The 24,010-nt window shown below is 38.9% G+C and overlaps 1 protein-coding gene across 10 annotated transcripts in view; it reads left to right on the forward strand.

The window, feature by feature from the left end:
• The window catches only part of cspg5a (chondroitin sulfate proteoglycan 5a), an 81,696-nt gene extending 57,976 nt beyond the window's left edge, over window positions 1–23,720 (forward strand). The window contains exons 4-7 of one of the 10 annotated variants that reach the window (XM_036135376.1): window positions 9,432–9,588; window positions 12,820–12,876; window positions 19,782–19,883; window positions 23,003–23,091. In XM_036135376.1, coding sequence (XP_035991269.1) covers window positions 9,432–9,588; window positions 12,820–12,876; window positions 19,782–19,868 — 301 coding nt within the window. In that variant the 3' untranslated portion in view covers window positions 19,869–19,883; window positions 23,003–23,091. Of the gene's footprint in view, window positions 1–9,431; window positions 9,589–12,819; window positions 12,877–19,781; window positions 19,884–23,002 lie in introns of all 10 variants that reach the window. The other 9 variants (XM_036135380.1, XM_036135370.1, XM_036135374.1 and 6 more) reach the window with 9 other exon arrangements.
• The last annotated feature ends 290 nt before the right edge of the window (window positions 23,721–24,010 follow it).

Consider the following 24,010-nt stretch of genomic DNA (forward strand, 5'->3'; position numbering starts at 1 on the left):
TATTAAAATATAATGCATTGAATAAGCAGATGCATCAACAACAGATCCTTTTCACCATTTTAGTGGGCCCAACTTTACCCAAGACGGCAACAGTGTTTGAGTTTCTCTAACCATTATACATTTTATTTTATAATAATGTCAGCTTTTAGTACAGATATGCAGCACAGAATCAGGATATGAGTTTTGCAGCAGACCAGCGGTATCTCCAGCTGGCTTTGTTTGCTGTTAGCCCGGCTGGTTTATCCAGCAAAATTCAGATACTATACTACAGAGACAGCAGAAAATAAACACAGCAGTGTTTTTCTTGCATGTGTTTATTCTATGTGCATTTTCATATGGGAAGTAAACATTAGCAGAGGAAATTCAGAGATGCAGCTGTTTCACGCAGGTTAGCTAAAGGCTGGTTCATACGGCAGGATTTTAAAATAGTCGGGCCAAAATTTTAAAGCCTGAGAGACATCACAGGTAACGATAACAAAATCTTAGATAAAACATGTTTTTTCGTACAGTCAGTGGTGTCCAGTCAGACGGCAAGCTCAACGCACCACACACAAACAGATTTGGCTTAAGATCATTCAGATATCAGACAGGAAATCTTACCAATCCTCTCAAGATCAAACGTGAGTTCAGAGTAAATAAACATGGACGACCAGGAAGAACAATGGCGATAGTTTGTGGACTAATTTTCACAGAGAAAAAACATTTAAAAAAAAGAAAAGCCATTGGTTAAAGAAACGGAGACAATGTGGCCGGGAGCCCTACGTTTGCTGCACCATGAAATAGAGGCGAGTTGGTGATTTTCTTTCTCTCGGGGAATCCCTCGTCGCTTTCTGATTGGCTCCACGTCAGATCCAGCAGGCCGCATGCTCGTTTGTCCAACATTTTGAACATCCCTGATTTGAGGTTGGCACGGTCCTGACGTTCTAACGAGTAAACCCGATCGCTCTTAACACACCACACATGGCAGGAATATCTCTTAGGATTATTTTAAGAGACACGCAGATAATCAGCGCCTCTTGGAAGGGGAAGATCGGGGCAAAAATCGAGCTGAAATCCTGCCGTGTGAACCAGCCTTTAGACTTGTTTGGCTAACGGCTCTGCTGCCCAGCCTCTTTCTCACCAGTCGTCTTTGCAGATCTAACTTTACAACAAGCTGTCTGTTATCTTCTTTCATTTAAGGTTATCCCAATCTCCACCCAAAACAAAAAAAGGCCCCTGCGTCATAGATCACTGACACACCTTTCCTGGAGTTAGAGTAGCTGCTGCAAACTTACACGCCGGCATTTTTTTTAATATAAATTGGTTGTAATTAAGTTGAGGAGGATCTACGTCCAGATTAGACGGACATTTCACTGTAACTCAGCCAAAAAAAAATCAGCGTATGATGTTTTACTTTCTCTTTGTATCTATCAGACTAGAGGGCATCATAATGAATACTGAATTTAATGTGACTAAAAAACTATTTTAGGGAATCTGAAATAACTTACGAAAACTCATTTTCACAGAATAAAATGTTAATTATAAAGAAGTAAACAAACGTTGGTACAACTTTAATCAGATATCATTGTTTATTTTCATGTACCCTGTTAGCCCCACACTTCTTATTGTAGGTCAGAAAATAAGTATAAAACTGAAGTGATCGCCGATTATCAGCCTCACTCCCTCTCAGCTGCAGTAATTTGCTCCTTTATTTGTGACAAAGATTAAACCTGAAAGCTGTTTGTTTGGCTCAGGAAAAATTAAAGCATAAACATCAACTGAATGTCAACTCATTTCTTTTGCAAGTCTAATTGCCCTCTCTACTTTTACTCTCAAACAGAAACCAAAGTTAACAACCATCAACAGGGACACTCCTTTTAGACGGTTAATTGTGAAAATAGATTGTCTGTCTCGTTAGTGACATGCAAAAGATTTTTGCCCCCCCCCCTCCCCAAATTTGATTGCAGTCAATGCAATTATCTCAGAGTTGAATGAATTTTAATGTGTCACAGAAAATGAACTTTAGTCTGTTTTCGAGCTTCGAACGAGGAATTGGACCCTCGACTGCAGCCACTGCATGTCTTAAGATCTGACTTGAAAATGCATGTTGCACTGCATTTGCAATTAAAACTGTGCTTAATTTTTATGTTTGGGAAAGATGAAACCACCAAAAGAAATCTGACATTGTGGCGCTTTTGTAACAAAGGTCAGAAGTTAACTGAGGTTAGAGAAAGAAATCTTAAAATTGGTCTGAAAAATAAAAGAAAGGCAGTGAATGTAACAAACTATGAACGTGTCCTTCATAGAAATGCAGAAATATTAGGCTGAGAGATTGCTGGAGTCTGTTGCACTTTCATTCTCCACTGCTGGAACTTTTCACCGCTATATTTCCATGAAAGAATGAGTCCGAAGTATTAAAGCGCTGAGATTCAACCCTCAGTAATAATAATAAGAAGAAACTCAACCAGCTGCAACACAGAGGCTATAGATGTGGTTCTCATATCTAACATAAAATAATAAAATGCGAACATTGAAAACATGGACACATACATAGAAGCAAGTGTTTTTATTCTACAGCCCAGTTGTTTTTATATCAGTAATATGTTGCATTACACATAAAGCAGCAAGCCTCTAAAGACAGTTTATCACAAAAGCACAGATTTGTTTTTAGCAATCCAATTATGAAATTACAAGTCATAAATCATAAGGGACGGTGGATTAGAGAAAAAACAAGGAGGAGGAAGTGGGAAGGGCTGCAGCGAGAGTAAGAATCAGCCTGACAAAAAGACATGTGAGGAGATAAAGCTGATTCTGTAAATTATCAGGCAACGGCTCTTTAGAAATTATTATGGTAGATATTGAAGTCGGGTCATATATTTAAAACATTATTTTCATTATGTTATTTAATCACCCATATTCCTTATGAATTTCCTTTAAAAGCACCAGAGATAAGAGCTACTTTCTTTCTGCATATTTTATGATTTCAGAAAGTGAATTTAGAAGAACAGGGGGGGGGGTGTACGTTAGCAGAACTGCTGCACAGTAGCAGCATTTCTAATATAGGTTCCTATATTAAAAATATATTAAGGACATGTTGCTTGTTGTCACCAGAGAGATTGCATAAAATAAAGAAATAACTCCTTCATAAAATGCAGTTATCTTGTTGTTTAAATAACTTTTTCTGGGAGACAACCTTTCAGCATTTTCTTCACCTTATATGCAGAAAACAAGTCTCTTTTAGGCATGGCTGATGTGAGATCCTTATCTTATGACAACCTGGAGCCACATTGGTGTTTTCTGTAAAAATGAGAACAATATTGTAGCCTTTTTTCAGCCAGCTGACCAACGATGGGCAGCTACTAGTGGGGGAGGGGCTACACTGCTTAACCCTGTGCTGCATTCAGCTGGAGAAAACTCAACTTAATGCCTGCAGATGCATGTGCCACAAAATATTCTGTATGTGCTCTATTCAATGTATAATCTTCTTGACAGCAAAAACACAAATTTATTTCTTTAAATGAACAAATGTAGGCACTAAGGGGCTCAGCTGTAAGAATGTAAAGACAGGAAATGCGTTTCTTTTTAAATCTCCGTGTATATTGCTTGTTTATGGGAATTTTAAGTGATACACAAAGCAGTGCCTGAGTATTAAAATACTGAACCTATATTATATGTTATTATGCTATATATAGCATTCCTTTTTTGGTTTCTTCTCTGATCAAAGTTCTCCCTGAGCGCTCTGACACTTTAGGAGGACGTCCATGTCTTGGTTTGGAGCTACTCATCCTAGTTCGTTAGATTTCTGAAGCTTTGCATACTTTCTTTTTTTAGAACATTATCCTACTTTAAACCTATCCACCACTTTATCCATTTCCTGTCTGATGTGTCCCTTGTTTGTTCATTAATGTTTATTAAGAAACCCCTGAGGCCCTCAGATTGCAGCTGGACTTATTCTAGAGGTAAAAGCAAAGAGGCGGACAAGACGTGTTAGTTACACTGATTATATTTTATTTCCTGCGATAATGTTAAGATTTCTATTCGTAAAAAAATAAAAATCATAGATATATTTCCTTTCATGATACAATTAAGCAACTGGTTGGTCTATTACATAAAATCTCAATAAAATCCATGAAAGTTTGCGGTTGTAAGTGAAGAAAATGAGAAAAATCTCAAAGAACTGGAATTCCTTTAGACCTGGGGTCTGCAATCTTGCCCAATAAAACTTGTTTAGAGTCAAAAATGTCACACGACCTTTTGAAAAAAAAAAGACAACTTATAATATTAGATAAATATATATTCTGGAAAATGTGTTGTCGTTTTTAAATAACCGTTATATTTCTATTTTCAAGCTTTAGAATAAAGAAAAACAAAACTTTTGCACAAAGAGGATGGATACATTTCCTTTAATGGGACAGTGATATTTTGGAAAATGACGTTAAAACAAAAAGCACAGCTTCAAACCCAATGACAAAAACAAAACATACAGATTATTATATATTACTGATGGTTTTATTGCAATTCTGTTGCGGAAATCGTTATCATTCTATAAAAATGGAAAAACGTCTTAAACCTACATTTGTTATTATATCTCTATCTAATATTAGATTGTTCCTTATCATTTTTGGCCAAAGTTATTAAGAGCCATTGTGGAAGGTCCAGAGAACCACTTTTGGCTCGGGAGCCGCAGGTTGCAGACCCCTGCTTTAGACAAAAGTCTACATTTATGGTGCAATGCTAATTCAAAAAGGCACCTTACTGTGCTGTAGCCTCAGAACCTTTGCAGAAAGCTACAAAAGAAAAAAAAAACCCTGCTTCTTATGCGTTGCCCTTTATACTAAAGAAAAAAAAACTTTCAGAAAGGTAGCGGGAGAAGAAAAGGAGAAAGAACGGACAGATTGAAGGGCTGGACTGAATATAAAAAAGGAGTGGGTAGAGGTTATTTTGTGTTTTGATGCCGATCTCTGTGGCAACAGAGCTGTTGATGTGGATGAGCAGCAGCCCGGCGACCGAGAGATGCAAATAGGAACCAAAGGACCGGGACCTCCACGCTATCTCCCACGCTGCGTGGTTTGTTTTTAGGACCGCAGGGAGGGGATATCATGCTAGCTGTGGTGGAGATTAAAGTCGGTGGTAAGGAGGAAAAGTGGTGCAGTGAGTAGCATCTGTAATGCTGGCTTGCAGAAATAAAAAAAAAAAAAAAGGGAAAGAGAGGGTGATGTCATTGGGACTGTGGATCCAACCGAAAGTAGGGCAGTCTGAACAGGAGGAGGGGAGGGGAGCGGGGAAAACGGGCGGAGGAGGTGGGGTTGACCTACATACAGCTGTGCAACCTGAGGGGTGTGAGCGGCGGGGTGCTGCATGAAAGGGAAAACACTGCCTCATCAAGTGGTGGGCTTTAAGAAATCGATAAGGAGTGAGAAGGAGGCAGGAGAGGAAGGGGATATGGATGAGAAAGGAGGGCAGGATGAGGATGGGGGAGTGACAGAGAAAGTGTTGCGTGAGGGAAGGAAACAGGGATCGAAGGATGAAGACGAGAGAGCAGCCATGGGGAGAAAATCTCAGCGTTTGGTGCTGAAAAGGCTCATGAATACTTGAAACTCCCACACTCTCCATCTTTGTAACACAGACTTTCAACAGAGTTCGGGTCAGAGCTGTCAGAAAGTGAATCCAGAATATTCATGAGCCTCCTAAAAAGTAGTTTGCTGCATGTTTTAGACCAAAACCCTCATGGAGCATCCAGCTGTGTCCACGTTTTGTTTATCAGATTTAACCGGCTACCCTCAGATTAAGTTAGAAAGTTCACAAGATGAAGACCACTGGGATAGCAGCATCACTGTCCACAGTGACTTTGCTGCTCCCTGAAATGACTCTGTGCCTTTTGGTCAGGTGTTTTTTGGTCATTTTAGAAAATATCAGCTGTTAATTTTGATGGATTTGACCATAATACCAAGACTTAAGTTTGTAGGAGCTACTTAAGAACCTCATAATGCTGTTGGACTATTTTGGTGCCAGCACTACTTTTGTAATAAAGCAGATAAAACAATAAAAAAGGACTATTCGTTATTTTATTTCATTTTGCTAGATGGTGAAAAGTCTGACACGTTTGGGCGTTCCAACAGGATAATAACGCACTCAGCATCACTTTAAAATATTTAAAACAGTGTGACAGATCTTCTCCTAAAACGCAACAACAAATAATAACAGTAACTGACAACTCTGCAACAATTTTTAGCCGCTTCATAACTTGTTTATCCCGGCGGGGCTCCGAAACTATCCCTGTTTTAAGGTTTGCTCTTGATAGACACAAAACTTTATCTTTTGACAGGAAAACAGTTTAAATGCAGCTTTAAAGCTGAGTTAGGACCCAGCTGCAACACTAAAAAGAGAATAAGAAAACAGAATGATGAAGCATGACGATGGAATCCTGGGTAGAAAACGGGAGATCTATGACAGAGGGCCTCAAAGCATTGCGTTTCAGTGGGCACTGAGAAAGCTGCGTAATATATTAAATTCCAATCCTAAGTGCAATATTAACATTTTTGGTAGCTGTAACATTACATGTGCCACGCTTGATTTCTACTGTCTTTTATGCCCACATCTAAAACAGAACTTAGTGGTCAAGATGCTGAAGCTCACAGAGAAATTTGTGAACATTGTGATAAAAGTAAAGAAGAAAAAAAAAAAAGAAAATCTGTATGAGTCTCAATCAGTATTCAACGGTGTAATATTTCCTTAATAATGTACAGCTCTAGTTGAGAATATTAAGGAAGAACACAGTTGGGATATGTGCGGTTCCTGCACCCGGGGTCTTCATCCATTGTGCAAGAGGTGTAACACAAATAATAGAGTAGTATAGGTTATTAAAAACTGCTCTTCAAGTTTCAAAAGCCTGTTTATCACAACTTTTTATGTTTTTTTTTTTTTGTTTAACTGGACTGTGAGGGACCGAGCCAGACATGCATGAGCACACAGTGGTGATTTTTTTAAGAAAATGGGTTTTATTTCCCCAAAGTAACAAAATTCCAAACAATAATTATAGGGCCCTTAAAAAGAGGTCAAATAAAGAAACTAACTCAAGGCAAAAAAAAAAAAAATCAAAGTTAAACAAATAAAACCTCAAACTAACTGCTCAAACAAACCAAACTGACCTGACACACAACAAACAAATAGGGCTTAAATAACGGCTGGTCAGACCAGACTGACACACTGAGGAAGAGGGATAACTAAACACAGTTAGTTTAAGGATTAAACTTAAATGACTAATAACTAAACAAAATTACCTAATCAAGAAAACAAAAGGAAGATTATGCAAAAGTCCTCTGCTTCAGCCCAGGTGACGGTACTCCCCACAACACCAGAAAAGGAAGCACAAACCAATGTTAAGTATGTGACAAAATTAAATATACAAAAGTTAACCAAATGTGTGCACTACAATTGGAACTAACGTCTTTCAATATTGTCAGAATAAAAATTAACAAACCGACGTATTTATGCTGCAGTATATGTATGTGTGAAAACCTAAAGTGAAAAAGTGGTTGTTTGTGGGGTTACCGACTGTGTGGCCGCAGAAGTGGCCATCATATGGACCAAGAATCTTAATAAACGTAAAAAATATATTGTAAGCGCTTTTATGTACAGGATGATCAGCTGATATTTGTTCAGAGGGAGTCAATAGAGAAACCAAATCTGGAAGTGGGGATGGGAAGCGTACTCATCTCCCACATCACTGTTTGAATCTGTGACAGTCCTGACAGTTCATTGGTTAAATCTAACGTGAAAGCTCTGCAGGCAGATCAGAGACGACCGCAGTCTCCTTAGCTCTACACATGATAGGGAAGTGGAAATGATGAAAAGCAACGTTGTATCTAGACGCCAGAGAAAAAAAGGGGGGGGGTGGCTGATGTTTCTCTGTGCCTTCAAGTGTTCACAGTAGTAGTTGTTTGTTTTTCTTTTTTTGAATGAGGGGCCAAATGACAGCGAGAAAAGAGAAAGAAACAAAACGGATGTCGCTCTTAACAAAGTTAGCCTTTGATTTTTGTCGCCGAGACAAACTTCTCTTTGGGTTTGAGAAAGTCGTGACGAAGAACGAATCTCAAAGAGTTCAGTCTGTCGTTGTCGAACGGAGAACTCCCGAAGATGGTTCCTCTCAGAGTGAGATGAAGGGAAACTTTCTGTGAAGCTGCGTCGGATTTTAACAATTGGAAACCAAAAAAAAAAAGATGCTTTCAGACTGGAAGGTGGGTTATAGACGCGCAGAAGGTGAGGCTGTTCATTGCAGAGAGCCACCCTAAAAATACACATAAATGCAACATAGATATCTCCGTTTCGAATTACGCAAACAATTACCAGAACAAAACACCCCGCTGAATATTCAGCTCGTTCTAAAACAATGTCACATAAATTACCCTCGGTATGAGGGATTGCTGCAAAGTCAGTCTCTACGACTCAATGCAATCTGCTGGGTTTCCTCAGAAAACGCTTTAACCAATCTGTCTGCACGATCCAATTAAACTGACTTTGTAAAGAGCCTTCAGATGACATGTGTTGTGAGTTGGCGCTATATAAATAAACCTAATCAAATTATATGTTCCTCTTATAACTGCCAGAGTTTGCTTACATACTGTCCTCTCCACGAGAAAGCCTTTGGTCATGTTGTATCGCTAATGGATCCTTGCTGCAGGATGGAAATTATTCTTGACAGCGACCAATTCAGCTCAGTGACTGTGAAAGGCCGTTTGATTTAAACGAAATAACATTACGCCACTGCTTTGAGCTTTCTGAAAGCAACCACAGCATCTCCACGTCTTACAGGTGTTTATATGAAATTGTGTGTAAAACATTGTGCAGAGACAGATACTGATTCAGGACATAAGACATGAAAAGTAACCGTAACTTGTGTAGTAAATAAAATAGCAAAAGAGAGGTTATGTTGTCTGCTTTATGTGTTTAGAACCAGTTAATATATTATTGTCAGTGTGTTGCATCACAGATAAATGTTTATTTCTGTTTTGTTTTCTCATTTTTCATGTTGAGCTGTCTAACTGATGCTGCTTTTGTGCTTTTTTACCCCCTTCTATGCTTTTCTTCTCGTCTTTTCCACAATGTGATACTATCCGCATCCCCTCATTACCCTACTGCAACCCCACATAACCTTTTTCTGTTTGTTTTTTTGCTATCTAATTATTTTATCTTACATCCACATCATCTCTCTTCCTTAACAACTTCTCGTATCCTTGCTTTACTGTCCTTATGCTCATTATTTGTCTCTTTTACAAATGTCTGGAGTTTTTTTTCCCCGCCTAAACATCTCACATGTTCCTTATTTTTGTTTTTCCTCATGGCTCTACCTCAAATCTCTTAAATTTTTCTGTTTTCTTTTTCTTTTTTTTTTCTTTTCTTTTTTTTTTGGTTTCTCCCTCTGTTCGACCCCCTTCCATCCCACCGGCGCCCAACAGTAAGTACCGGCCTTCATCGGAGCAGCACAATGATAATTTCTCGTTGTCCACCATCGCTGAGGGCTCCCACCCAAATGTAAGGAAACTGTGCGAAACCCCTCCTAACGTCCCTCATGCCCGTGCATTGGCTTACTATGATAACATTATCTGTCAGGTAACGTGGTTCTCGCCTCTCTCTCTCACCCCTTTTCTGCATCTCCCTCCCAACCCGAGTCCTGCTCGGGAACCCCCCCCCCCCCCCCCCCTCTAAATGCATGGGCATGAGTATTCTCAGATACTCTGAGGTGTTATGAGCTTGAAGGAGGGAGAATGGGCGGGGTCCAAGTGCCAAGCGCTGATAATCATGTCTCTTTACTTCCTGAATATTTCTTTTTTTTTTTTTTTTAATTATGAGAGATTTGTTTCCAATCTGTTCTTGTAAAACGCTGACCTGCCTAAATGATTAAATAGCATTTAAAATATTTATTTTTCCCATGAGTGGCCATTAATTAGGTGCTGAGGGGACATCCCAAAGTTTGTTTTAAAAACAGCATAAAATTAGTTTGAGTTGACTTGTTAAACCAGCTTTAGCGTCTCATATTTGCATTTAGCACAATTATGCTGCTAACAGCGGAGTGTTTGCAAGAGAATGTAGATCCTTCTCCTAACCCTGTGCTTTCTAAAGATCTAACAATATTTCTGTAACAGAAGTTGAAAGAGGAAAACAGGGCAAGCTTTCCTCTATCCATTCAGCCTTTGCTGGTATCTGAAGGAATCATCTCTTGGATAATTAATGAATTTGTCAATTCAACCAAACGTCCCCAAAGATCCTTCAGAGTGCACCGCCTGGCAGATGGCTCAATTTCTAGTCCAAAATTACCAAAAATGTTAATGGTGAAGGAGTGAAAAGACCAGCACCACGAAACTCAGTTCTTAAGTTTTAACAGTTTAGGAGCTGTTGAAAAGAAAAGTGTTAATTGACAATGATATATCTCCAGCCGTGTGTATTATTTGGCTATCATCCGACTAAATAATGAACAATTAGCGGAAAACAAGCCAAAGAGGGGTTAGGGGTTCAATTCCCCACAGAAACCAGGCGGGTTGAAGACTTAATGATTTTCTTGGCTGAAGTTTGACCAAAAATATAAAATAAAAGGACACCTTGCTGTGCACCCTGCCTGTTCTCTGTCCTTCTAACCTGCTCTCTCTCTCTCTTATCACCTCTTTGCATCTGTACTTGATGTCATGGCATGACTGCTCTGTCGCTAATATGCACCACCTAGTGGCCATATCAGCCACTGCAGCTCCTCTTGTTTTACTTTTTATTAAAATGTCTTTTTGACTTGTTTATCCTGAAGGTTGGTAGGGAAAGAGGGAGGGATAAGTAATATGGAAACAAAAAAAATATATTCTAGAGGGGTGATATCCTAACAGGTAAGCTAAAAGTGGTGGATAGTTGAGGAAAATGGTGACGGTCATCAGGATAAACATCTGGGATGCAATGCCTTGCTGCTGCCTGAAGGCGGCAGTAGAGCTGACAGGTTTCTGACTAACCGAAGCATGGGTAGCTAGTTGTGCTAACACCAAAGTTGTCGCAGCATGGGTTGCTGTAGTGCTACAACTGAGTTTTTTGTTTTTCTTTAACTAGCAACAAGCTTATTTATTTTCAGGATGTGGTACCACCCTCTCACAGCTCTTTCAGTAGTTTGTTCACCCCTTTAAGCTCCAGGCTGTAGGCTTTGAACTCATTTCTTTTAAATGTAGTTGCTCTACGTGCAAACGAGTCTCACCAATTCATTCTAACTAAAAGTACAAGCTGTTTTTCCCTCATAAACATTAAATCCCAAAACACAAAATAAAAAAATAAAAACGAAAAACAAATCCGTCATCGCTTTCTAATAACATCTCAAAACATGTCACTTTACAACTCACAACCCTGCTCATTCACTGGACTGAATAGTACTTGTGGTATGCAAATGAGTTGATTGTAAGCTTCCAAAGATGCCCTGTGGGATATTTCTGGGGCTGTGTGTTGTGCCAGAGAAGCCTTTGTCTCATGCATCGGTTATTTCTGCAGCTAATTCCATACTAGCATTTACAATACAGTGATATTAATGCCAAAATATAAATAAAGGTGTCAACATTGTGCCTTACAAAATTAGACAAACACATATTTACATGTGGTTAAACAAAACAGAGAAGAATGTCTTGCAAGTCTATTATCCATCCATTTTCCTACACGCTTTATCCCTACTGGGGTCGTGAGGGGTGCTGGTGCCTTCTCTATTATTTGTAATGAAATAAATATTAAAAAATAGATCATTCTGCAACACACCAGCAATCAAGAAGCAGGGTTGGGGCCTGACGCAGCTTTGCTGTCCAGTTTTTTTCCTGTTTACTGACATGAAATAATGTACTAATCTCCTAAAACCAGTGGGTGTGCCTGGCAATCCAACAGCTAACAGGTAATAATTCAATTTGATAGAATCACTTTCAATATTTGTTTTTCCTAAATTTACAGAATGTGTCACCTCTATTGTAGAGATGGCTTAGTTCAAGAAAAATGATTCATTCAGTATAATTGGTTTCTGCTTTCAATCTGGTTTTCTACATACGAATGAATTTAAAACTTTAGAATTTAGAGCAAATGTCTAACATAAAATGTATTCTCCTAATGCAGTATTTTTTACATTTAGCTAAAGCCTTACATAGTCTCAGGAAAAATATTTGAAGAAAAACCTAGAAACTATTTTATGGTTTCGATGACTAAAGTGGAAGAGCATCACGTTAAGATTCAATCTCAACCCTGCTTTCAAATAAATTTTAATTATCCATTTAGGGTTTCTTCAGATAGCTCAAGCATCAGTATGTTCTGGAGGGGGACACATTCTCTTCATTACAACATCCAAATAAGTATACCCCACTACTATTCAATCCAGTTTTAAAAACACAAATGGGCACAACAGATATCATTTCATAATTAACCATAAAAAAAAAACACCCTGCCATAAAATACTCTCTCTAACAACATCTCTTTGCCACTATGGTTTACAACCTGCTCAGGTTCATACTAACTACCAAGCAGCACCAGAGAGTCTGTGCTGGAACAGAGCTGAATCCAGCTGGGAATATCAGCTGACATCGGACAGGAAGTCCAGTTACTCCTACTGTTGGTCTCCGTCTCCAACGCTCTCTGTCTATTTTATCTCTGTCTCTTCCTGTTTCCCTCTCCACTTCTTTTAATCGTCTCTGATCCGTTGGCTCTCTCCTCTCTCCCTCCTTTCTGTCCGCTTCAATCTCTCTCCGTCTTTCTCCGTCCCCCCCTCTATATGTCTTTCTTCTAAGGATGGCTTGTACGGTTGTTTTTTGAGGAATATAACCCTTTGCCCCGTCCCCCTCCCCTCAGAAAACCATGAGCAGATACACCTGGGAGTGTAAGACCAAAGAGGAGTCCGACTGCGAGGTAAGACCAAATTTAAGACATGTCAGACGGTCCCGACCCCCCTGTCACCCTCCCAAACAGCTCTCTCATTGTTACTGTGGCCCTGTCAGTCACCCCCTCTCAACCGTCAGTGGATCAGTCCAAGCCTCAGCCAGTCTAGACAAAAAAAAAGGAAAGAAAATAAGATTTTAAAGGCTAGAACTGAGAGAGTAGATAGATTTGTTCAAACACATTTATTTAAACAGTGAAGCTGAAGACAGATTTTTACATCCACTATATACAAAGACACATTTTTTTCCTGCCTGCATTAAATTCGACTAAATTTTCCTGTTTTAGGTCAGTTAGGATTACCAAGTTTCGTGCTTTATTTGCTCATTTTATTGACATTTATTTATTGCTTATTTTTTTTTCAAATCCAGAAGTATACATGCAACAAGAGCACTCTGCCTTTAAATCATTTGCAATATCCCAAATGACGACGTCCTGTCTTTGTGAGCTTCACAATGTGTGGGTCAAATCGAGGCACGGCTCTGGATATATTTCACGGAAACACTCCGAACACACGGCGTCCTTCCGTGGCATCATGGAAAAAAAAACATCTATACAAATCAATCTGGTTTTAACCCTGTCTGGTTTATCGTTGGGTACAATTACCAGATGCTCTCAGGTGCCACGTTCATCTGTTCAGTTACATGATTGAACACGGCAATGTCCAGCGATCAGACAGTTCAGGAAGGAGAGAGGTCCTGTGTCGCAGACATGATGGTGCTTTGGCGCAAAGTTTTACGTTTCGACTCCAGAAAAACAGCAAAATACCCTGATAAGATGCTGGCTGAAGCCGGTAGGGGAGTCATTACAGACCTGGGCCGAAAGGGCATGTAGCGACAACAAATCAATTACACCAAAAGCAACACATGAAAAAAGAGATTGCAATTTTCAAAAGAAAACCAGGAGAAAGACTTGATTTTCGGAGACATGTCCAACCTTCCGGTGCAAATAAAATCAATGTGTGTGGCAAAAAAGACTGGGATTAGATTTGGAGGAAAAAGGGTGAAGACTGCAAGCTTAAGAATGCCGCCTCAACAGTGAAGTACAGCGCAGCTTCACATATGGGGTCCTTCAAAGACTTCAAAGAGGTGATTGGGTCAGAAGGAAAAGCAATACACGGGAATATTGAGGCAACATCTTAAGATGATATAAATGTGTCTTTCAAATCAATAATGACCCTGGGTATACTGCCACATTGGCTACAAAATGGCTTAGGGACAAGAAAATTCAAGTTAAAAAAATACTTTATTTATTTAAATTAAATTAAATGAAGGTTTTGGAGCGGCTGTCATAAAGCCCTGATCTCAGTCTCATAGAAAAGTCGTGAGCTGAAAAGGTGAACCACCTAACGACTGACCTAAGTCGCCAATTACTAAGGAATACAGGATCATTGCAGAAGGTGAAGATTTAAAAAACCCTGAAAGATTAGATTTCCCCTTTATTCAAGTTTTTTAGCATAGAGCAATAATCTTGGTAATAATAACCGAACTTAAAGAGGAAAATGTTTGTTGGAGTTATTGTCAGACAGTGAGAAAATGTGTTTATGTGTCTTCCACGCAGGTATATGTAACTTATTTGTTTTCAGCTATATTACAATTGGCATACCCTGTTCCCCTTCACACACTTTGTAATGGCCACACACACACACACATAAAATAAATAACATAATAATAATAGCTATTTAATACATGCAAAGACTAATACTAGCATATGTTAGATTTAGCTGAGGATATATTTTCATATCTAGTCCGTGTGAAGGTTTACATCTGAAAATACAGAAGCAGAAAATAAATCTCAAAGTTGTAACAGTTTGTTTAAAACTCTTGAAATGTTTAGTGTGAGCAATAATAAGCATGCACTATAAATGTTTCATTTAAATTGTCCAAAACTGCATAAACGTAAGGTCAGTGAGGTAAAAAAAAAAATCGTTGGCCTTATTGTCAATATATTAATCCCCTCACTCCACCCCACCCCCCAAAAAAACAAAACAAATAATTGATTATTATTATATTATATTGTATTATACCAATTATTATTATAATATTTATTATTTGTCATGAGAGTGTCATGGGTTGGTGTGACTTTTGCAGCTTTTAGTAAAATGAGGATCAGTGCCACTAATTTCCCAGCAATGGCTAACTGTGTTTAATTTACCATCTGAAATATTTCCAAACAACTTAAATTATTCTCTCTGGAAAACAAATTTAAAAAACAAAGTTGTACTCTTTCAGCCAATATGCTGCACCAATAGGTAGAATAGGGGTACTACTGTATTATTGCATGCTTCAATCAGCCAGATAAAAACTCTGGTCCCACCAGCACTTTCTCTGCCATCCCAGATTTTAAAAGGACTTTAAATCATAGGAACTATATTAGATAAAATTATGCTATTTCAATTTGGATACCGTAAACCTGGTCATGAGCTTTTGTTTCTACTTACAGCTTGCAAAAACACCTGACCGGTGCGTTTTAGTACAAGGAGAAACATAATCTAGCCCAATACATTAGAAATTCATCCAAAATTTTTAATTCCTAGCAGTTTTAACTCATCAAGTCAGGGCATGCTGTTTATGATTGGGACATAGAGACTCAATGTACTCAGAGGACTACTCTACATGAATAATATATTAGTTTCTAAATTTGCAGTTGCAATATCATTGTTATGTGAACAAGTAATGCATCAACAATTTATGAAAGAAAGCTATAAAAAGCTTTTGTTATTTCCATGATTTTTCATGGCCCTGTCATTGTTAAATTTTCCTCACCTCTTTGCAAGCATATTTATGGCATAAATAAGCTTGCTCTATAATTAAAGCAGCGCCGTGTAACTTTTAGCCACTTGGGGCACTAGACCTGTAACTTCCAGGTTTAGTGCCCCTTAAGGCCACTGGCAACACTGCACTGTCACTAAATTAAACAGTCTCCCTCCGTGTTTTGGAATCTGATAGCAGACCACTTTGGACCAGCAGATTGAGAAGACATCAAGTTATTAGTAAAGACAAGGCCACATTCATCCGTGTCTAGATTAAATCCTACATCAGAGAACCAAAAATACAGTATGTCTGATCAGGTAAGTGTCATGTCTGTTTCGTTTTGTCAGAACTCAGACAGTCGTAACCTAGAACGGCGAAGTTCAAGTTCAATAGGTGAGTTTTTAAGAAGGGCTGCCCGCACTGAGCATCGGTACACACGAAGTGCTCTATTTCACCTGAAAAACCATTTGATATATCTAAAATTAAGCCAATACTTAAATCAAAACTTACACGGTGCTGCTTTAAAGGACATTTACCTTTTTTAATGGACTAGTGTGCTTTTAAAGATCACTAATTCCAAAATTTTAAATACTTCATTATTTTACACTGAATAATCTCTAAAACACTCTTTTTTATGTTAGTGGCCTTTATTCACAGTATTTTCTGACAGCAAATAGGCAAAGAGAGAGATAGAAGAGGAGAAATACATGCAGGTTGGGAGTGGAATCCCAGATGATTGCATCGAGGACCATTAACCTCTTTATATGAGGTGACGACTCAACCGCTATAGCCACCAACCTGGTCCACTGGCCCTTTAAAACTTGAACTTTATTTGTGAAAATAAAGAGAATAGGTTTTGGTATAAGTATCCCTTCCAATTTAGAGATAGAAAACCAACTTGCAAAAATTTGTTTCTGCACAAAAAGAGCTAGAACGATGTGGACCTGCCCTTAATTCGGGTTTAACCATCAGCCGTGCTGAAAGAAGTCATTGACCCCATCACTGCTCCACTCCAGACACAAAACACACACCCAACTTTTATTGGAAGAAAACAGCCTTTTACGAAAAGGACTGTTTACTGAGAAGGTGAAGACGAGGTCCTTGTTTTCTGCGGCTTGCCGTAAACAGCAGTCGTTTCTCTGCTGTAATTGAAAGCTTTGTGTTTCATTCATGGTGGTGGATTGAACCCACTTGTCCCCAATCTTCCCCTCAAACTAATTCAGCCAAGTGCAGCCGCATCCTTCCCTCTGCAGCAAACGGTGGAAGGGAATTGTTTTCTGTCAACGGTAAATAAATTCAGCGCAGGAAACACGTTTCCCAGGCAGAGTCGGCAGTCATTTTTAAGAGGATTTCCATCGACTGTATTGGCTCTTGTTGACTTATCACAGTTTAGCTGACCTGGGGTTTACAGTAAACTTAAATCCTTCTGAACTATTTTTTGTTATCCTCAAAGACAGGAGTCCTTGTCACGTCCCAAACATCCATGAATGTCTGATCATGCTGTGCCAGTTAAACAATCACAAACCCTTTATTAAATAAAGGCTGGTCTCTGGTCTGCTAAGGAAGCCATGCACACACTGACAGGCAAACATTTACTCTGTAAACACCAACAAGGTAGGAAAATACAGAGACAGACGCATACCCATAGACCATGAGTAATTAATTCACCTTGGCTGCACAAAAATTTACCCAGATTTAGCCAACACATCCAGCATGATCAAAGCGAGTAGCAGCTACAAACATACAAGCTTTTAATTGAGGACATAATGTCTTTCCTTTGCCTGAAAAAAATATTCTGTACTCTCCTTCAAAGCTGTGAAGATATTTAGAGAGTATCGACTCGAATCAGTTAACAACATCAGAAGCTTTTCACATAGTAAAGGGATTTATATTGCATCAATCAGAGAGTGACACAATTTAAAAACACTTGGAACTGTGCCTGGTGAAATAAGCTAAGTAACAACACTGCCTTTTTTTTTTACTTTAGCAGGACCATCGTGCAGGTAGGAACTCATAAGTCACATATGACAATAACAAGGATTTAATGAACGATTCAAAAGCAAACTGACCAATGGTCGAGGAGATAATTGGAGAACAGGGCAGTGTGATGAGGTGAATTAAAAGAGCCTACGGAAGAATCCAGCAACTGAACAATGAAGACCGGACAGCTTATATACAGAGGGAAGAGTGGAGAAAGGCATGTTGACACAGGTGATACTAATCTGGTGGGGAATGAAGAACAGCCGAGCTTATTGCAGGCAGAGGAACTGAGGGGAGGAGAATAATGAGCAGAATCTGAGAAGCATCAAAAACAGGAAAGAAAACAGAGCTAATATAAAATATACAAAGAACAAAAAATGAATTAAAGAACCAAAAATAAATAAACAAAAATTACTTCAGCTAGAGAACCTGAACGGTAGAGAAAGAAAGAGACATAAAAGAAATTTAAAACACCTCAGGAGCATGACAAACATAAGCTTTTGACTTACCTTGAAAAGATTCCTAGTTCTCTTTGCAGATGCTTTTGTGAATGCAAAGCAAGGTTGAACCTTCTGAGAAAAGCTTGGAGAAAATTATCACCTATTCCACAATGCTGTGTGAAATAAATGGAATTGGCTCGTTTGCTCCAAAAGCAATCACTTTATCAAAATCTTTAGTGATACCCAAAACTTTACTGCAACAACTTAAAAGGATGACAGTAGAAAGCCAAACGTAGTCTTGTTAAACACTTTTCCCCAAAATAACCTAGTAAGTAATTAATGCTTACACCTGACCATGTTTTTCGGTGCTTAAATTGAATGATCCACTGACATGATTAGAGGAAAACACGGGTCTTAAATGTGAGTAGTGAGTGTTAAAGCACCAACATCTATTTCGTGTTGGAATATTGACAAATTTGTCGCTTCAGCATACATTCTACAACAATTAAGAAAATCTTTTTTTTTTTTTTTTTTTTTTTTTGCAGGAGGGTTGCACGCAAATAAGAATTAATATTGTTTTCCTCTAATCAGAAGGACCAATTAACATCTGAATGGACGTGCTGTCCAAAGCATTTTTCATCAGTATTTAATGTTATTATAGTATTCACACACACACACAAAAAAAAATCATACAATTTACTCTGTTTTTTCTACCAATTTTCATTTGGTTGCAATGTCCAGTTATAGCCTTTAGACATAATAATATCCTAAAACTTTAACATTTTCCATGTCTGCACAAAAAAAAAAAAAAATACTTTAATGACAACAAATCCCAGAATAGTCTCTAGTCAAATCACATGTTTACTGGTAATATTTTGTGCTGTTTCGGGACTTTCATACGTATCTGTGCGGTGAAATAAGCTGTATTTTACCAATAGTCTTAATAGAAAGAAACTGTGACCGAAACATGACAGAAAAGGTCCTCTAAAAATGTTGCTTTTAAACACGTGCATAACTTAATGCAAACTATTATTTGCTATTAAGCACCAAAACATTGCTATTTCAAAAGAAAGGTTTGGAACATTGTGTATTAATTTGTTTCTGATTGAGATGCTTATTATACAACAATTACCAAACGTACATTGCACAACAGACTTATTTCTATTCGTAGTATTATTGGATATATCTGGATGGTCAGTAATTTATTTTTTGGAGGAGATTATCATCTGAGGTTATAAAAATGTTTTCATTTTGTAGGATTCTGTTAAATTCACAACCATATAAAGCAGTAGCTAATAATCGGTATAAATGTCCTTAGATATTCCAGTAACTTCCAAGACAAAGCAACAGTTTAAAAAGCTTAGAAACCACCAGAGCAAATAGTCCTAACCCATGGCACCTGAAGCTAATCATGTTGATCGCTAAATGTACGTTAACTCGAAGGCAGTCTGTTCATGCTTGGGCTGTACTGTACACCAAACAGCATACAGTCCCAGACTTGACGAAAGGACATCAAGAACCGTCCATGTGCCTCCATCATCATCATCTTCATCATCAGAACCCTGTTTATATCTGTTCCCACTCTCCCCCAAAAGTTTACTCCCACACAAAAGTCCTCGTGACTCTGTGCTCCCACCCACTGCCCGCACCCTTCCACCCATGCACAACGACAATGAAATCCAACAAACACAAAAACATTTTCCAGTTTCATGCTGACGGGAGGACAGAGGGCCCCTATCCCGTAACCATGGAAGTGACATACCCACACGTCCTGCCTGAAGTTACTATCTAGGCCAACAGCCATCGGGTAAATCCTCTCACTGCTCTTCCTCTCTGAAAGTACCATTGAGTTCAAATGCAAACATTCAATTAGGGAGGGTCTGCAAAAGGCACAGACCTCAGGGTCTGGACTTTATTGCGTGTGTGAACGAGAGCATCTATATCTGACCATACTCTGGTTGCGTGCTTGTGTGTGTGTGTGTGTGTGTGTGTGTGTGTGTGTGTGTGTGTGTGTGTGTGTGTGTGTGTGGGTGGGTGGACACTCTCCAGTGTGGTTGCTATTGTGACAAAGAGGTGCAGACTGACGGCCTGGAAAGCCTCGGTGCAGCCAAGTCAATAAAGCCGTGCAAAATTAATGGGGCTAAGAGGCTGGAAAACAGCGCTCCAATGGACTCTATAATCAATTTTTCCCTCCTGACCTTAATTAAATGCAGACGACTTAAACTGAAACAACTAAAGCACAATGTTTCCCCCTCCAGCAACTGCTTGGGTATGTATGATGGTGGTGCACATTGAAAATAAGCTTTGGGAGGACTGTTTGTTTTTTACGCTCAAACGGTGAAAGGACAGCGGAGACTGAAGGTGTTCTGCATGAGCGACCATCACTGTTTACGGGGTGCATTGTTTTCTCTTCCTGCATGTGGATGTGCATGTGCTTTCTGGGTTGCCTGGTGGGGGATTGCTGTCGCTCATGCAGCTCCGCGCAATGTCTCTTCACCGATGCGTAATGCCAGCTGAGCATGGTGATTTTAAAACAATGGACCATTCAGATCACTAAATTAGCTGCTGTTGTTAATTATTTCTGACTTGTTTTTTGTTTTGTTTTGGCTGTCATGAGCTAACTGCTCCATATCAGCAACACCCAAAAGCTGTTTTTGTTGTAGGATTACTAGATTTACAAATTTATATGCTCTGCGTCACCAAAAGCAAAATTTTCTGTTAGGATTTCTCTTTAACCTCTGGTGATGTGTTGCTTTCATTATTTGTTAAAGGCTAGCATAATAAAACAAATAGCTAATATTAAGAAAACGCTTAAACGTTCGTTATGCCCATAGAAACAAATAAACTGCCCTGTGTGGATTTTGCGTTTAAATACTGGAATCCGGAGGTTAAATAGAAGTGGTGTTGACGACGCCACTTCTAACAGTTTTACTTTTTTGAGTTTTAGTTTTCCATTGGCCACTATTTGTAAACCTGTTAGCTAACAATTAGTAGCTGAAATCTGTCAGCTACCATTAAAAACAAATTGGATTATGTAATGTCCCCAATATCTATTTTAAAAAACATTAAAAAGACAGACCATATTTATTACAATAAACTGTGAAGGAAGCTTTAGAGAATTAAGCCATCAATATTTGAGTATTTACCCCTGTGTCCCTTCAAAATGTATTTCGTTCAGCTTTAGATAAAAGGTAATCTCAAGCTTTCTAAGCATCTCAGAGTACTCAGAAACCTTTTAATTCGCTATTTATTTAAGAAAGTAGACGCCACACGAATCCTCAGATTGTATGTTCCATATTATGAGTGGGATATTTTGACTATATGTCTTTATCTGATTTTAAATGTTTAATTTAGTGTGTTAGGTCAGTATTTACACGTTTATCAGTGTTAAAATGCTAAACTACGGGACAGCTGATTGGGATTAAATTTCAAGCAGAGTTGAGTTTAAGGCTTCGACTCTAGTTGCACTTAAGTCGCAACAAATAAAAAAAAAAAGACTTGAGACTTGACTTAGACACTTGAAGGAAGCCGGTATGTGAGCTACAGACTGCATCTGCGTTTAATGTGACAGAATAAGGTTGGTTAATTTCTGCAGATGTTGAGCTGGTGCCTGTCTCCAGCGGTCATTGGGTGAGAGGCGGCTACATTAGGGGCTGTGAACAAGTTTTTGCGCTAAACACTCTTTAGAGATTAAACTTGATAGCTTTCAGCATCTGTAAAATAATAAATCTGTGGATCTGATTGTCCAGAACACGGTTTTTAGTTCATTAAGAAGTTCAACAATGATAGGTTTCTCTCTTTCTGATAGAGCTGTTAATTTATATTTATATTTGCATAAGGATAAATATAAATTACGTTTACATTCGATTCATTTTCAAAATAACTTAAATGAACCTTCATTTCACCAGACAAAACATTAAAAACAATTTCTTATTGTTAGCAATGTTAGGCTTAAAGTGCTAAAACACTTACAGGAGAACATAAGGAAAGGATGACAAATGCACATAAGAGACAATAATCAATGTGTTCATTCAGCGAAACAATTATGTGGCAGTTTTTAACAACAGCAACGGCAGCAAATTAAATGTTTATAGATTAAAAGATAACTATAGATAATAATGAAAGATTGACCTAAAATTATTAAATGTTCATGTTGTGGCCAAAGGATAGACAGTACAGGTTTGGATTCCTAACCAAAAGCCCATGTGGGGTTAGCTGTGCACTAGAACTTGTGTGTTTGATAAAAAAAAAATTTAATGTCAATTTTTAGAGACTTTAGACTTGAATGTGACTTAAAGACCTGAGACTAGACATTTGCCAGAAAAAAAAGTTCCTGTCAACATCTCTGCCACCGTGTAAAGTTTTTTAATTTCTTTTTTTTATTTCAATAACTACCTGAAAAACTGGAATATTAGACTTAAACAATTAAAACTATTTGAAAATAGGCGGTTTGGTATATGTTGTTTAGGGAAATTAAGCTAGGTTTAAGCTTTAAGGACGTAGAGTTTGTGCTTTAGTTTTCTTTCCTATTTTGATTTTTGGACATCAGATTCTTTTTATCGCAAACATTGCCTTTGATTAGTGTCAAACTGAACACATGAGCAGATGCGTAATCGCATAAGTCAAAACCGTACTTGAGTTCTCTAAGTCTAAAATCTATTTTGGTTCAACAGGTTGGCACTCAATATGAGCTGCAACTGTCTACTGTTCACTGCTTAGAGCTTTTGGGGAAAAAAAGAGATTATTGCCTTTAGCTGAAGATGTTATAGAGGGCTTTAAAAAAACTAGAAGCAAAGGTTGCTACTAACCGTCAGGGTCAGATTTGCAGCTGAATTTTAATGCATCATCTGTTTTTTTGCCCTTCTAACTGTGCTTTCTACTCCCCCCTCCCCCCCCATCCCTCCACCACTACCCGCTCTTATGTAGGATGATCCTCAGTCCCAGAACAAGCTGGAGGACCCGGTGAAGGCTCCGCCCAAGGAGGACGACTCCCTCAACATCCACAACTCTCTGACCCCCAAACACGAGAACCACAAGGTCCTGGGCGAGGAGAACTCCTCGGAGGTAAACTCACTGCAGAACAACATGATGTGAAAACAAAGCAAAGCGCGGAAAAAAACAAAACAAAAAAAACCAACAGCCCCCCCAGCAACCTGACAACGAAACACAGAAAAACGACAAGGTGTGCCGGCAACGGGAATGAAGCAGACGCCCCCCCGTTCCCCCCAGCTTCTCTCTGTTCGCCCGCTGCCGAGCGCGCCTAACCGGTCAACCAACCAACCAACCAACCAGCCTGCCAACACACCAGCCAACCAACTCAGTCTGCAACTGTTTCCAACACGGCACCACTGCCACCGGCAGCCTCCAGTCGCTGCAAAAACAAAAAAAACGACAAAAAAAAGAAACCTGCACCAGATCTGCCGCCCCGTCACTGCCCACGCTAAAGAATGCCCCCACCCCGATCTGCTTTGCCCCACAGCTCCCTTTTAACCCCCCCATCCCTCCTCTACCCCTTACATTCAGTCATGCCCCTGTTGCGCAGTCCCGCCCTCTCCTTGTTGCTTTAACTTTTTCCTGTCTGTGGTACCTGTACACATGCGCACACAGACGTTAGAGGCAGAAACATCCTGTGAAAAGCTCCCAAGACATAAAAACACGCTTTCATGTGAACACTGTCTCTCTCACACACACACACACACACACACACACACATATGGCTTCCCTTTTCCCTGCCTGCATTGGTGTATTTTGTAAAAAGAGAGAAATCATACAGAAGTTTAAAACGTACAGAAAACGTTGTTGTAAAAAAGAAAATCAAACAAAAAAAAAAAACGTTAATGCTACTGAGAGGTTTTGATGTTTGTCTGACTAATCCAGTGAGTATGTATAAATATTGGGGAAAAAAAAAAACATTTGCTCGGATTGATTTAAAAG

Source organism: Fundulus heteroclitus, chromosome 3 (assembly GCF_011125445.2).
Source record: "Fundulus heteroclitus isolate FHET01 chromosome 3, MU-UCD_Fhet_4.1, whole genome shotgun sequence".
NCBI lineage: Eukaryota > Metazoa > Chordata > Actinopteri > Cyprinodontiformes > Fundulidae > Fundulus > Fundulus heteroclitus.